The sequence below is a fragment of the Leptonotus elevatus genome, chromosome 1 (genome assembly GCF_054856555.1).
Source record: "Leptonotus elevatus isolate MCC_2025b chromosome 1, RoL_Lele_1.0, whole genome shotgun sequence".
NCBI lineage: Eukaryota > Metazoa > Chordata > Actinopteri > Syngnathiformes > Syngnathidae > Leptonotus > Leptonotus elevatus.
Genome location: NC_141239.1, coordinates 55,243,624 through 55,260,553, shown reverse-complemented (window position 1 = coordinate 55,260,553; position 16,930 = coordinate 55,243,624). Strand labels below are relative to the sequence as shown.

The 16,930-nt window shown below is 38.6% G+C and overlaps 1 protein-coding gene across 1 annotated transcript; it reads right to left on the bottom strand.

Moving 5' to 3' along the window:
- Positions 1-79: 79 nt before the first annotated feature.
- Positions 80-7,176, bottom strand: LOC147184693 (homeobox protein Hox-B9a-like). Its single transcript, XM_086070641.1, has 2 exons — positions 6,579-7,176; positions 80-346 (listed from the first exon to the last, which is right to left on the bottom strand). The coding sequence occupies exons 1-2, from the start codon at positions 7,174-7,176 to the stop codon at positions 111-113; spliced, it is 834 nt and encodes a 277-aa protein (XP_085926767.1). The 3' UTR covers positions 80-110.
- Between the last annotated feature and the right edge of the window lie 9,754 nt (positions 7,177-16,930).

The window sequence follows — 16,930 nt, the reverse complement described above, 5'->3', positions numbered from 1 at the left end:
TATGTTACTAATCGTAAAGTGGACTGGGTGTTCTCGCGGGGTGTGAGCGTGCAGGATCAAGTCCGTTTGCATGGGAGCATAAATGCGTGCACACGCTCGTGCAAATCCTGTTAATCCTTGGGCTGATCCTTGCTCTGTTTCTTCATTTTCATCCTCCGGTTTTGGAACCAGATTTTGACTTGCCTCTCGGTCAGGTTGAGCGCTCTTGCCACCTCATGGCGACGGTCGCGCGTCAGGTACATGTTGAACAGGAATTCTTTCTCCAGCTCCAACGTCTGATATTTGGTATACGGGCACCTCTTCTTCCTGGAGGAGCACGCATGTAACCAGTTGGCGGAGGGGTCATCTGGACGAAGGACAAATACATACAAAGGGGAGCATTAAAAAACAAACAAACAAAAATCAATTTAGCAACTTTAAAGCTGCTTAACGTATAAATTTGCCCCAAAATATCTTTACAATAGCCTTTTTATTTGACCATTTATGACTCAAACATCTGCTAATTAGCATATTAACACCTTAGCTGTTCACAAACCTCTGGCCAATATGTTTCTGCGGATGTGACATGCACACATTGTGTACATGAAGAAGGGAGTGTGCAGATTCATTATTCGGTCTTACCTGGCAGTAGCAATTTGAAATTAAATTTACTGCTTTGAGCAGCTTTAAGGTGAAAAATCCCCCCAAAAAATTTGCTCATGGTCACATTTCCGACAGAAGCAAAGTCAGTGGCTGTTTTATTTGACACCACTATCTTAACAGATGCTGCAATTAAACGCATAGCCCACTAGGCCTATGTGTCCAGTCCCACAGAGCTCTTCCTTTGGATACCCATTTCTTGATTGGCACACAGAAAACATTTGTCTTTGTGAAATTTAAACAAAGCAAGCAGAAAATTAAAACTGCTGCATATGCAATATTTTATATATAGACATATTTGTCTTTTATACACAACTGATAATGCACATGGTATATATATATTTGACATATTTTGGACATGCACGTTTCTGATGACAGTATTCCATTGGGCGCACTCAATAACCAACCTGCAAAGCTAATAACGATATTAAAAATTCTGTTTTGTACATGGTAAAAATGATAATTAATTATTAACAATTGTAGAAAATAGTAATGATAATACATCTTCAGGTATTGTTTGGGTTTTTTGGGGGTTACATTTTGGACAGAGACCTCCATTGGTGTTCTTTTTTCCTAATTGACAAAAAAAACTCTTTAATTAAAAATCATATTTATTTTTTATAGTAATATAATATAGTCCCACTTTTCAATTATGCCTCTTATGGGGTGAAAGTATATTTGAAATAAAAAAAAACTCTTTAATTAGAATTCACATTTATTTTTTATAGCAATATATTACAGTTCCACACAATTATGCCAGTTTTGAAGCTTGTGAAGGCAGCGAGGAAAGGTGTCAAAAATGAATTATTTTTCACCAGCACAGTCAAGCAAGAGAGGATCTTATGGAATAAGAATGTTTTTGTGTTGTTTTTTACAAACCAAAATGCAATCTCAACAAAATGTAGAGACAAAAGTCAAGGAGCCCTCTGCTCTCTACTTTTCCCCAACATTTAGTCAGTGGCCATCATAAGTTCGTATCCATCCCTAATACGCTATGTAATCAATTACCTCCAGCATGGCCCGAACGTTAGGTATTGATTTCTTCCCAGAGAAAATAATGCCTGGTAGGGAAGTGAGGAGAAGATGGATGACGAGACCAGGGTGTGCAGTACTTGTGTCACTCGCTAAAGTGGGTGCTTTACCGTCGTGTATAATCACTTCTAAAACAATCCATTACTGCATAAACTGCGCCACATCCGTGGCTGTCACCCCGAAACACAGAACGGTCTTGAGGATTGTGTAATTTTGAGCAATGGAAAGAAAGCAGACAGGGGGAATATTTGTGCTGCTGATGCATTATTCCTGTCTTGAGGTTCTTGTAGCTGTAACAGAAATGTCCAGCTGAGATGTGGCATGGACAGACACATAGATGGAAGGACTGATACTCCCATAAAGCAGCCTGCTACAGCCTGTGGCTGTGCAACATGAAAAATTCAATTGCTGACCTATGTGTCTTTTCCCTGCATGTGTCCACCATGATGAATGCAGCTTGCATGGAAACAGAGAGCGGAAGGCCTATTGGATTAATATCGCATCCCGTCTCTCGCCTCTTTCTTCCTCCGCTTGCAATTTCATCCTAATAGTTCCAGAAATTGACCCCTCATATATCCCAAGGCACGTTATTACATTTCTCTGTCGTATTTCATCCTGCTCCCTCTCCACCCCACCCTCTTGTACATTTCACCCAAGCACCAACAGCAGCACGCCAATTAATGGGCTTGTTCACCCTGTGATAACTTAATAAACTTCAGAGGTAATAATTTTCCCAGCTCTGCTGGCAACAGTAACAGCAGCACAAAGATTGAAGTGTAATATTGGAGTTTATTCTGGATGGTTGCCCAGCACCAGTAATTTGAAAATAATCAGTTGCAGGGTGTTCAATTTAATTAGTGTGGTATATTGAAAGGTAGCTTGAACCTTATGGTCTCCTCTACACATATAGTGGCCATTTTGAGAAGTGTTATACCTTTGGGGAAATCACCAAACCTACACCTTGCCAATTAATACCATCTTGAAAGAAAAACAGGGGCTCGTCAGTTTATGACAGAGCTCTTCTTCTATGACCCTGGCGCACAGTTTAGTTGGGAAATATATATCTGCAGCAGAATGAAGTTGTACACAATACAACTAGAAAATGTCCTTACATGTACTGCTGTGATTAAAGGGATATTTGACTCATTTTCAGCAGTAACAACTTAATATTTTGTCCAGAATGAATTTGATAACTTCATTATTTTTTTAAGCACAACTAATACCTTTAAAAACTGATGTTTCCACTTGCTGTCGACTGAAGATGACATCACTTTTGTTGAGGAAGTAGGTAATGACCAATCATGGCTCACCTGTTTTCTGGGTTTGGACAGCAAATTAAGGCATGATTGGTTGTTATCTACTTCCTCAGCACAGGTGATGTCATCTTCAGTTGACATCAAGTGGAAAACATTGTTTTTAAAGGTATTCATTGTACATGGAAAATAATGAAGTTAGCAAATTAATTCTGGACAAAATATTAACTTTTTATTGCTGAAAATGGCTCAATGAGTCAAGTATCCCTTTATCCAATCATTCCATTCATAAACACTAGAAGTCACAAACTCACTCCCACCAACATTTAACCACAGACGCTACACTTAAATTTGCTAACATTAAGAAAGACTAGAACTATAATGTTCCGAACAGTATGTCCATCAAGTCAGTTTACTTTTGAGTGCAGCCAAGCAATCCAGCTGCTGGCAATTGCTACTTGAACAACAGTAGTGGTGACTTGCTTGCATTGCAAAAAAAAAAGATAATAAGCATCCTCTCTCCAAAATGTCAAAACCATTTCACAGAGCAGAGGAAAACAGCCACAAGTTGGCCAGAGAGAGATAGGCAACGAATGTAGATGATTATATAGATATATAGATAGATTATGTGCTGCCGTATGTACTGTATGCATATGACCATATACTCTACATATGCATGTATACAGAACTGATATGAACAGTTACACAGTAAATTTTGTAGAGTAAATTTTACTGTAAAAAAGATTATATTTGGTCCCAGTCTAAACAAAGCAGACTTTACATTTGGAAGAGTGTAACATATTTAAAAAATAAATAAATAAATAAATCACTCAAGAGTGGCCATCTCCCATGCTGAATGTTGTGTGATCGTTCTCAACCCTTGAGTAATGTAAAAAAAAAAAATAATAATAATACTTGCCTCCAAGTGTCAAATTTGCTCTGTTTAGACTGAGACCGAATATAGTCGTTTTTTACACTAGAATTTACTCGACTCTACCGTGTAGGTAAATATACTCCACAAAAATACAAACGCAACACCTGTGCACTAATCATGGTGTCTAATCAGCCTCTTGATATGGCACACCTGTGAGGTGGGATGGATTATATCTGCAAAAGAGAAGTGCTCACTATCACAGATTTAGGTCCCGTCCAGACGGAAGCAAAGCCGGCTTCGTTCCTCAAACAAATCTCGTACACACAGAAGCATTTCAAGACTTGCGTGCATCCAAAAGAAGACGGTGAGGACGTTTTACGGCTGTAATGTATACGCCAAGTCTGAAGCAGGGCTGTAGCGCAGCCACAGGGAGTTAACGGAAAACGTACAAGAAGAATCAGCGAAGAAGACGAACACTTTTTCCCCCTAACTTTATTGCAATCTACAGAACAAACATGGCTTTGCATGTATCAAAACAGCATTAAAAAGACGAAAACAGGAGAAGTGACAATGACGGGTGATTCAAGTACAACACCACTTGTTGAACGTGGGAATAAAGAAGCAAAATGTGTTGCTGCAAAAGCATAAGCAAGCTAAAGAGGCTGCGCAAAACAACTATGACATGACTATCCGCCATTGTTGTTGACAGACTGACGGTTCGCGCGCAGTCAGGCGAGAATTGCCGCATATGTCATCAATAAGCGACAATGCGTCGTCATCGAGCTGCGACCATTACGTCATCGCTGGAGGAGTATCCTGCATAAGGCGTCCAGACGGACGCGTACGAGGCGCGTATTGAAATCTTTCCACTCGGGAGCCTGGTTTCAAAAGTGATCGGGTTCAAGCTTTGAAACCGCGCCGTCAAGTGGATGAACGGCTTAAACGGTAAGAAACTTGTGAGGATACATTGAAACTGGCCTTAGACTGGTTTGTGAACAGTATTTGAGAGAAATGGTGATATTGTGTATGTGGAAGAAGTTTTAGATCTTTGAATTCATCTCATAAAAAATGGGAGCAAAACAAAAATGTTGGATTTATATTTTTGTTGAGTATATGTAAACACATAGAGCACTGCACATTACTGACTCTCCTTTTGATACTGCAAAATTGGATAATTGAGCAGGCAGGAGGTCCCATCCAGTGTCTCATTCCAGGAGATTTTTTGGATCCATCCAATAATATGTCTCTTTTGGAAAATCATAACATCTGACCTCCATCTTCCGATGCATTCAGTGTTTAATATTTACCATAACATGGATCAAAAGCAGAGACTGATATAAAATCATCCTGCTTTGGACAATCACATTAAGCATGATTCAGTGACCAAACTTTTCTTTGGTCAACCACCCACTATTCATCCATCCATTATTTTTTTTTAATTCTACTTTCACTTGCCCGCTTTAGTCACAGTGAGCTGGAGCCAATATCTAATCTGACTTTGAGCAAGAGGTTGGGTACCTCCGGCACTGGTTACCAGTCCGTTGCAGGGAACAAACAAGCGTTCACATTCACATATAGACATTTTAGAGCAGTGATGTCCAGACTACGGCCAGGGGCCATTTGCGGCCCGCCATTCATTTTTTGGAGGCCCGCGGCATACACTAAAAATTTATTTTCAATGCTATTTTTTTTTAAGAGGGTGGAGTAGTTAAACGTTTCTAGCTATGCAAAATCACACTAATTTACAGCTAATAATTTAGTTTCAGAAATAAAAATGGTTTCATCCACTTGTTGTCAAGTATCCGATTTGTGAAAACATCACATTCATGGTTCTTAAGTGTGGTCAGTTTACTACAGATTGTTGTTGCTCAGTGGAGAGGTTTATCTATTATAGTGACACACCGGGATCACTCCAAAACCTAAAAATAAATAAATCCTGAACTATTTGCCTTGTGACCGTTAGCAGTTTAAAAAAATAATAAAATAAAAACTACATTATATCAACAATGTATAATTGCTTCATTGATTTTTACCATGTTTAATAAAGAAGTTAAAAACAAAACAAAAGTGGCCCTTGCAGCTTTCTATTTTTCTGTATGTGGCCCTCGGAAGAAAAAGTTTGGACACCCCTGTTTTAGAGTATTCAATTAAGCCAACATGCCGTTTTTTTAAATGGGGTTGGGGGGTCCATATTTAGATATAGGCCTATTTGTTAAAGTTAAAAGATAAGTACCACAAGACAACATGCAAATTCCAAACATCAGGAAAGATTTGAGTTGAACCGCGAATCTCAGAACGAGGCAGGCATGCATGCCATGTGAAATTAAGGAAAAGAGAAAAACAGAGTGACAAACAGAGAGATGCACAATTCCTGCACGTGCATGTGCGCGTGTGTGATAATAATAATATAGCAATCTTAAACTTATTGTAGATTCTATTTTGAGAAGTTAGTTGTTAGTAGCATCCTATAAAGCCCCTGTTTAATGTTTTGTCACAATTATCTGGGCTACTCTGTTAACAAAATCACAAACATAAAACACAACATATCAATCAAAGTCCAGTTCAATTAAAATGTTGGACTGTTTCCAGAAGTCCGTTCTACTGGACCAGCTATCCTCTCTTGGTCTTTGAGCAGCTGTAATGGTTCGAGAGCACAAAGTGGCTTTGGCTCTCCAGCTCTTTGTTCTTGTTTTACAGCAGCATTAAAAGCATTTACAATCGCTCTCCCCAATCATCGTGTGTCTCTCTGCAAAGTGCTATTTCCTGCCCTAATAACTTACTTTGATCTAGGCCCTCTTTGTCTTCGCTCCCCTCGCAAGAGTCATTATTTTCTCCGAAGACCGCACCGGGGATGGCAGCAGGCGGTGCCGTTGATCTGGACTCCGGGATGTATGTGGCGCTCTCCAGCTGGTCCTGCCTGCCGATTTTGGGTGGGCTTTCCACGCCAGGATGGCCGAGGTGGGGCTCCAGTTTGACCTGGCCGTTCTGACCCTGACCCGGGAAACAATCCGAGCCGCGCGGCGCGCATTCCAGCCACGAGCGGAGGTAGCGAGTGTCCGTGGAAGGGACGTGTTGTGTCGGTATGTACGGGTGATAGACCGTCGGAAGACCGCTCGCACCATGGTGGTGTGGACTGAAAGGACTCCAGGGCGCTGAGAAGAGCGGAGGCTTTGGCTGGAAACTGCAGGATGGGTAGGACTCGGGGAGCGGATGCTCCGATGAAGCTGCCGAGCCGGGCTGCCTTCCACCCGCTGCAGCTGCGGAGCTGGAGCCGGAGTATGGGACACTGGGAAAATGAGCAGGGGTCGGAAGTTCATCGCTCTCGTGACTTATAATGGAGTCCACGTAATAGTTGCTCAGAGTCCCAGAAATAGACATTCTCGGACATTATCTGTGAAACACAACGAGTTCACTAAATGGAGAACATGAAGATAGGCATGAGGAGATTTTCTCTTTCTCTCTTCTCCTCATCTACCCTTTGCTACTTCGCCCCCCCCCTCTCTCTCTCTCTCTCTCTCTCTCTCTCTCTCTCTCTCTCTCTCTCTATATGTCTCTCCCTACCCCATTATCTGCCTCTCCCGCTCTCCCCCTTCTTTCTTTTGAAGCAGCAGTTGCTCGCTAGTGAAACAAGTGTTGCAACCTTCATTCTGCAACCTTCATTCTCAGAGAAACTGATTGGCTAACGCCAACAAAGGGTTAAAGCTTTGCTGGAGCGTAAATCAACCCCTCTCACACCCCTCCTCAAATAGATCGCCTTCACCATGCATAGATTCTCATGTTTACATCATATAACACAAAATATATTGCCAGATCGCCTTTTGCGCTATGAATGATATATTGTCTCTGTAGACAAAACCGTTAAATTAAAACTTTTAAATGCACGAGTGGGGATGATGGTGAAAAATACCCCCTCTATATTATAAGCATGTGTTGATCAAATCGACACAAACATTTTCTCTTTCCAAGTGTAACACAAATGCATTCATAATATGCATGAATCTCTTCCAAAATCAATCTTATTTGACATTAGCGTGGACCCGGAAGCTTAATTCAAACTTTTTTTTCCCCCAATAGCAACCCTATTTCTATAAATTCACACAGACATGTAGGCCTATGTGTTTCCTCTTTGATAATATTTCTACATGTGCATTTCAAAATCCCTGACATTGTTTTATTGGCACATTAACAGTCACTTTAGTTAACGAGCACCATTAAGCTAGAGCACGTGGTCATGCCCTTGCCTTTGCCGGCGAGCCACTTCTTCAACAATTTTTTAATGCGTTTAAACCATAATAAAATTCACGGTGACTGCTTAAGGTTTTATAGTGCTGATATATGTCCTGGACTAGTGCAGACTGTAAACACTACTGGGATTGTTGCACCTTATTTCTGCTCGGGAAAGGGCACATCTCACTCAGCGGTCAGGCTGCTCGAGTTAACGCCTCTTGGGTTATGGGATGCCCACACCATGGATCAACGGAATAAGAGAAGAGAAAGCCGGAGCAAAGGGCCGACTTGATTCTGGATGTGCTGCTGACCACTTATCAAACCACAATGTATGTCTTGCTATTTCCTCAAATGATCACGTGTCTCGAATTCTTGAGCTTGACAGGCTGCTAATCAGTGCAGTAAATCTAATGCCTGGCTTTCATTTACAACAAACTCTCTTAAATGTGAGCTCCGCATATCTCATTGGACCATCGCGGTTATTTATTATTATTTATGAGGGTGAGGTATGCTTTCAGATCTGCAGAAGGGAGATGATGGGAATCGAAGAGGGCACGCATGGCTACTAGGAGCAGCAGTGCACAACCAAACATTGCCCAGAAGTTCAACGTGAGTTGCGGTTTGATCCCCAGCGTTTAAGGTTTGAGGTTAAATTCTTAGGCATAACTGTCCATCCGATTTAATAGTCATATTTACACCCTCAAGTATAGCTAAACTAAAACGTAAAGCATAGGCCAAACAAAATTTCGAAGTCTTTTTCCTTCTGAGCGAGGGAGAAAGGGATATTGAGATCTTAGGCCACCGGGATAAAAACATAAGTCCAAAATATACGACATAATAACACGTTAGTTTGCTACAGTGCACCCCAAAAGATTCCCCCAACTGTCGGTAGCAAATAGTCTTTCCGTTTCCGTCGTGTTTATGATTTCGGTCATTTATATATAAACGGCCTCCTCTACAAACAGGCCCTGCAAATTCTAAATTTTCATGAACGCCGTGGGGTTTTAGTAAATTATTATTATTATTATTTTAGTGAATATAGCTTATTATTAGGATTTTTTTTAATTATATACAACTGCTGATATACTGTCATGGTCGCCTCGCATATTTGAATAACTTATTTGGCAATTCATAAAAATAACTACTTTCATATGACTGCCGAATAAAGAAAGGATGCAGTTTCGATATCGTTTAAAAAAAAATACTAAGAGTTAATGTGCATATGCTTGTTCATTCTCCAAGCATTATAATTTTTTTAGCACACACGCACACACACACACACACACACACACACACGCACACACGTACACACACATTATAACAACAATGCGAAAGAGAATGATCACAAACTGGCTACATCTCCATTTAATACAAAAACGGCCAGATGAACAAAACAAGACAAAACAAAAAAGGGTGGCTTAACATTTATATATTTTTTATTTTAACTCACAATTTTAACGTAATTTTTAGTGACGTGTTAAAACACGTTATTAAGAATTTATGTTTTTTTTTTTATATGTGACTTTTACACACTCAAAGAATTATAACTAATAAATGAATTATATCCATCCATTCTCGTATTATGATTAATAGATAAAATGGTTTTAACCGCTTAATGCAGGTCGAAATAATGTTAGGACGTGGATTAAGCTGAATCCACATCTTAAAAACAAAGACAGAATTGAAAATATCAGCGTGGGAAAAATAAATATAGGCTAACCATGGCCAAATTACATTTTGGCATTTTAAAACAACGGAGGTGATCGGGATGCTTTTTAAATGTCATTGTATTGTGAAAATTCACGGGGTGAAAGACGTGTAAAAAAAACATACACACATTTTGCAAATATGACTCCCCTATATTTCCTCCTTCAGTGAAAGAAAAATAAATGTCACAACGACGAATTAAATACAAAATATCAAAATGATATAGAAGTTTAAAAAAAACTCGCCTTATAAGAGATTGTTACCTTATAATCGTGACGATTAAATGCAACGTCTCTCGGCCGCATCACGTTCAATTGTAATGTTAAACATTTTTATAAGCGGAACAAATACGATCGCGGATTCGGCGTTTGGCGTTTTATGAAAAATATACAAATGAGATAAGCTATTTAAAACGTGGACACGGTGTAAAAAGATACACAATAATAATTATCCAACTTAAAGCAAAACACAAATAAACAAATATAGATTTAATACTAGTTGTGTTTCTCACGGTTTGTAGCAGCATTTAGGCTATAGTTAACACTTTAAAGCGCATGCGTCAAAGACCTTTAAAAAAAAACATTGTTGTCATGGTTTACAAAGAACACTACGCTCATTCATTTACAATCATTTTACTGAATAAAAATGTCTTAATATATATAAAGAAAGGTGATTCGCCTGTTGGTAAAAATAAGTTATCCAGCATATTGCAGAAAAAAAGAAATATTGATATGCATCCCGATGGTTTGACTTGAGTTTTACTGCTTTACTTAACAATTTCCAATGTTAATTCTTTATCTCCACTCCTCCACTTCTCTTAACAAAAGCAACACACATTCACATCCACAACTATTGTTATATGATATTATTGTATGATATATATTATTGTTATATGTTTTGTGTGATGTCACAATTGATGGTGAATTGATGTAAATGTGCCTTTACGTATTTTTCCTCAATTTCAATTTATATAGCTTTGGTGGACTTTTTACTTGTATTCCTATTTTAATTTATGGTCTTGTTAGAATATTCACTCAAAAATGTGATTTCAAAATAAAAAGAAATTTAAACCAATGGTCAAAATAGAAGTTTATAGAGTACGCTTTAAAATGCACTTCATTTGGGGTTAGTGTGTCGTTAAAGTGGAAGTCAACCTTAAACATTTCTTGACAATAGTATGTTTTATGCAGCCAATCTAGTCTAAATATGGTGTTCTGGTTGATATTGTGTTAGTGGAATATGAGTTAAGCAGCAAAATCCTGCCGTTTTTATCCATCTCAGGGGGCTGCCATTTTGCCACTTGCTGTCGACTGAAGATGGCAACAATGTTGCTCAGGTTTCAGGTAGCAACCAATCACAGCTCACCTGTTTTCTGAAGATCAGCTGTGATTGGTTGTTACCCGAAACCTGAGCAACTGTGATGTCATCTTCAGTCGACAGCAAGTGGCAAAATGGCAGGCCCCTGAGATGGATAAAAACTGCAGGATTTTGCTTCATAATTCATATTCCACTAACGCAATATTAACCAGAATACCATATTTAGACCAGTGGGGTTGCATAGAACGTATTATTGTCACAAAAAAAAAATATTTGATTGACTTCCCCTTTAACAAAAGAAGCAGAGAGAAAAATGTGAGACTCTAACCCTCTTGATTAAAGGGATACTTGACTCATTGAGCCATTTTCAACAGTAAGAAGATAATATTTTTTTTATAATTGATGTGATAACTTCATTATTTTTCATGAACAATTAATACATTTAAAAAGCAATTTTGCAACTTGCTGTCGACTGAAGATTACATCATCTGTAGTGAGGAAATAGGTAACAACCAATTACGGCTCAGTTTGCTGACCAAACTGAGAAAAAAGTGAGCCATGATTGGTCGTTACCTGTTTCCTCAGCATCTTCAGTCAAAAGCAAGTGGCAAAAATTTGTTTTTAATGTATTGATTGTACATGAAAAATAATGCCGTTATCAAATTAACTCCGGACAAAATATTAACTTTTTACTGCTGAAAATGGCTCAATGAGTCCAGTATCCCTTTAATGAGTTCAGATTTTCCACAAACAGTCAATTCTCTGATCTGCTTTGTTTTTTGCTACTACCTGGATTGCCTCTCATGTAGGCCTATTGAAGTTAGCTGATGTAATCACTGGGCAGGTAACAAGACCATAGCAATTCATCAATAATTTTGTTGCCTTTGGCCCAATTCACTAATGCTTCTGGATATGTAATAGAATATGACATACTTTTGTTTACCATCCTAAAATGGTTACTTGTACATTTGAGCTCATGCAGGGTGGGACTGGGACTCATTTTCAGCCCTGGAATTTCAGAGCTCTGACCGGCCCCCTTAAGTTCACATTTTAAGGAACGTACACAATTTTACAGTTTGTTTATCAATGTAAGATACATGAGCATTCCCTCCCTCCAACGATATTTATATTGCATTTGCATTTGGTAAAAAATGTAATGTAAGAGCACAGTCATTGTTTATTTGAACAAGTATGAGAACATAAAATGGGCAAAAAATGACAAAAAGAAACCAATAAGCAAATGTACATTAAAAGGGATAAGAAATGTTTCACTCCACAACACACACTTACCAAATGAAGTTAAATCAGCAAGATTAAGGCAGCTAACGCTGTACTCTTATTTTGAAATGTATTCTCACAACTTCTGAAGCAATGGTAATCGTAGGAGGCTTTCACATCATGCTTTGTTGTACTTGTGATTGTGTATTGCCTCTTTTCTGTGTTATTTTTGTACGGACAGGGTTTAATATAGTTATGTTGTTATTGTTTCTATTCGTGAATTCAAGTTTTGCTAGAGTCACTTGTGAATATATATATATATATATATATATATATATATATATATATATATATATATACTGTGCTTCTCAGTAAATGATTGAACTTCCCACTCTCACAGCCGTGTCATGTGGGGTACAGTTCACAAAAATCCACAATTCGGTTGATATCTAAATTTTGTGCTCACGGTTTTCGGTTTGGATTCAATTGGTTCGGTATGTATACTCTAGGAAAGGTCACTTATATCTTGTATAGTTAGGTTAAAAGTGAAAATAGGCTTATATGTTCAAAGCATTATTGCTTTGTATTATCATTTAAATTATTTAGTTAATGCTCTCTCTACAGAAAGAGCATTAACTAAATAATTTCAACAGTCCAACAGTCACAATATGTTGCTTCCATATATGGCAGCAACATATTGTGACTGTTGGACTTTAAACGGTACAATCAACCTGTGTTACCTGTTGTCATTCATACAACAGAAATTCATGGCTTCTTGCAAATATATCAGCTTTGTGTTCAACTATACTCGCCCAGATTTCACATCAAGTGAAATGATTGTAAATTATTGCAAATGAATGAGTCTCATGTGTGACTACATTGAGAAAAGATCATTATTTCAATGCCCATACTTTTTATGAGAATTTTTATTTAGTGGCTTCCTGTAAGGGTTTTCTTTTCAAGAATAAGGTGCCTTGGCTAAAGAGGTTGGTAAAACATTTTTTTTAATCATATCTTATATATTAAAGCTAATGCACACTAAATAGGATTTTTGATGTTTCATTATTCATGTCCTATTGTATTACTATCTACCGATATTTGCAGTTTTATTATACTCTGTTTCTTTTATACAAAGGACTGATTTGGGGACTTATTGGGCTAAAGGATCTCTGGTATTAAATTATCTGCTATCTCATGTGTATAGTATTACAAAGAAGTTCATTGAATCCTTGAGCAAACAATAAAACTCAAAACAAGAAGTGCATCGGTAACTGAGCCTTCTTGTGCCTACTAGACAACGTGACAACATACTTGTATACCACTGCGCTTTCATTTTTAGCCTCGAATTGTCATATGTCATGCTTGCTATGATCGTGAGACTTCAAACTTAGCATAAAGGTATCTAAGGTGGAGGCTCTAACAGCAATGAAGTGGTAAATAAGAGTGAAACAAACACCGATATGTCAAGGTTAAGGAAGGAATAGTAGTTGGAGAAATTCAAAGAACTCAAAGGAATGGATGCCAACATTTCTTTAATTTCTTACAATGATGTTCTCTTTTTCAAACTTAGTTTTTATCACCTGTTAAAAATATAATTTAATCCTCAGAACAGTCAAAACAACAAGCAAGCATGCTTCTTATAGTAGTTAACATCAAAACAATGTAGAACCATCAACACTTTATTGTCTCGACGTGGCCAAATGCATTTGACAATATAATATCTTAATTATTACACAATGAGCCTTACTAGCATGCTAAAATAACTGAGTAATGACAAAAACAAAAGCTGAACAGTTTAATTTGAAGACCGGGGGTCTATTTCACAAAGCAGGTTTAGTGAGAACTCTGGGTCAAGAAACCCTGAAATGTGGGAAACTCTGCGTTTTCCGTTTAAGAAAGGGAGGTAATTGAAACCGGAGAAAAAGAGGTAATTGTAGTCTGTTTCATAAAAATAGGTCATTTAAGCTCCCGGTCAGTTACCGTAGTAATATGTTCCATAAACCAAGCCTGGTCGGTTGCAGGTTTTCCTCAATGAACCTTGACGTTTTCTTTGTCCCCACCTCCTTTTACCACATTTCCTCATTCATAAAGTCTGCTGTGGCGAGTTTTTGCGTAAATACGTCTATAGTCTATAGCGTAAAGTCTACTTTTGTCACGACTATGGCATGTCCTTTTGACAATGACCATATTGATGAAGGTGCTGCATTATTGCGCAGGGAATACAATATTCGTCGCGAGACTGGTATCAGACATGCATGATAGATATGCTGACATTTCCGGACAGTTATCTTTTTGAGAGTGTTTCACATCACAATCCATCACAATCCATCATCTACATACACAATTTATTCCATCCTTACATTTGCAACGGCGCCGTAGTCATGCGCTCACATCACAGCATACATTGTGTGTTGCGCTCCGTTTTTTTCTTATAACCCCCGCAGGGTTGCACCTAAATGAAATGAATTAATGAGATACCATTCAACAGGTTTCCCCTGTAATATTGTGATCGCAAAGGACTACATTTAAATTTACGCATTGACCCGAGACCCGTGCAGCAACGTTCTCCCATGCTGCCTTCCTCTATGGGGAGCAAATGCGGTGTTGCACTGTTTTTCTAAAGATATGTTCAAATTCGCCAAATGATCGCGTTAAGATTTTCAGTTGAGAGGGGTAGGAAAACAATTAACGCGGAAGCAAAGGGCGGCGCCACGCACTGCGCTTCCCAGTTACCATGGTGCCTCGACGAATCGGGGCTCTATTGATGTGGACTTTTTAGTGTAGTGGCAACGCCAGGTGAAACAACTCTGCGTTGATATAACTACCTCAAATCAGCTGTCCTGGAACCAAAAACGCAGATTTTCTTATCTCAGGGCATATCAACTCGCTGTTCAAGGTTAGTCTTGGTGTTTGTTGAACATGCTTTGTAAAATGGACCCCTACTCTATTAACCATCCAGCTGGCACAGGTCCATGTTCTTTGTCGAGGAGCTACAAGACTTCTGCAAAGGATACATCAGTGGACCCTCGAGTTTAGTTTGTCCATGGAACCTCCTGCAGCCAGTGATAGATCCACTCATAATATTGTTTTGTTTATCTGTCAGTTGCTTCATCCCTGTTTTTTGTTGTTTCCCCTCAGCAGTGTAGCGAGTCAGGAGGAGTTGAGCAATTCAGCACATCCATTCGTATTCATCTCCCAATATTAAGCTCTGCGCCTACACCAGGAAGTTGCCGGGAAATGGATGGCACGGGATCAAGATGGCGACTAATTGCAGTCATGAGTGGCCTTGATCATGGGAAAAACAAAACCAATGATCTGGTTGCTCATTCACTGCTGTGGACGGTTATATTCGTCAACTGGAATTCAAACGTTAACTGCCCCTGATAAATATATTCGTCACATTTTTCAACACGTAGGCATGAAAGAGACTTTTGAAATTTAAGCTTCTACCTAACTGTAATGACAAATTGACGTCAGTAGATGGCAGCTTTTCATCGCTTTGGATTTGAGATCAGTACAGCTATTAAATAGAAACAAAGTAAGGAAGTGAATCTCTGCTTGTCATAACTTTATGAAAGAGAGAATTGTTTTGTTGGAAGTTGTACAAGTTGCACCTGACAATCAAACACTGTATGTGTATGTATAAACAGAGAATGTTTGTTTGAGGACTTGTTGGAGTAAACAGTGTGTGCCGCAGTTACACTTGTGAGAAAAGATCAATTGCATGGCAAATACCATGTAAAAAAAAAACAGCGCCATTCAAGCCGTGCGATGTGTTAGTGAGTATCACGGTGTGTTTCTTAGTTGTATATCTGTAAATGAATTATACTTTTGCAATCAAAAGCCTCTTCTCAGTCAGAATCTAAGTCCATGTTCTGCTTAATATATTTATTTTTGTGAAACCATTGTTTTCATGGAACCAACACATGTTCTATTGCTAATTACTGAAGAACAGAAAAAAGTGAAAACACTTCTTTTTTTTTATATATATATATTATGCGTTGCATGGTAGGTTCAGTGCAAACAAACTGCAAAGTGCTTTGAAAGTACTGATAAAGTCGTTTGAACATATTGGTAAAAAACGTCGGCTAAATGTAAAAAAAAAAAATGTAATCCCATAATGACACAGGATATTTACTTGCACATGTGCAATTGTACACTGCAGCCACTTCAGAGGTGGACAGGATGAAGCTCACCAACAGTGAAAATGAAGTACGTAAACACTGTCAATAGAAAATGGTGCTGATATTGAATGTCGTTTTCTGCATCATTAAATTGTTTGGGGGGGGTGCGCGCGTTTGTGTTTTTCGTTCAAGCCAAGCCCGAGTTTATGTAAGTCATCTTTGTTTCAGTCTAGTCACCCTCGTTGTCTTAGTTCCCGTCCAGTCCTCCACGTCACTATTTAGCTTCCCTTTGTCACAGTCTCAATTTAGGGACAGGATGTACAGCCTACCATTGCTGCTGCACTAATCTCTGTCCTATGGGATTCAAAACTGTGGATTCGAACCCCAGTGGATCTTTTGCAGCTGGGAGCACTTAAATGAGTAGCAATTATTTGAACTGTATGTAAGGTTTAGCCATTGAGGTGCTATTTGTCTAGCTGTGTGGATACAACATCCTTTTGTGCACACATTGATTTATGAGTTCTGATCCTGCCTTATTC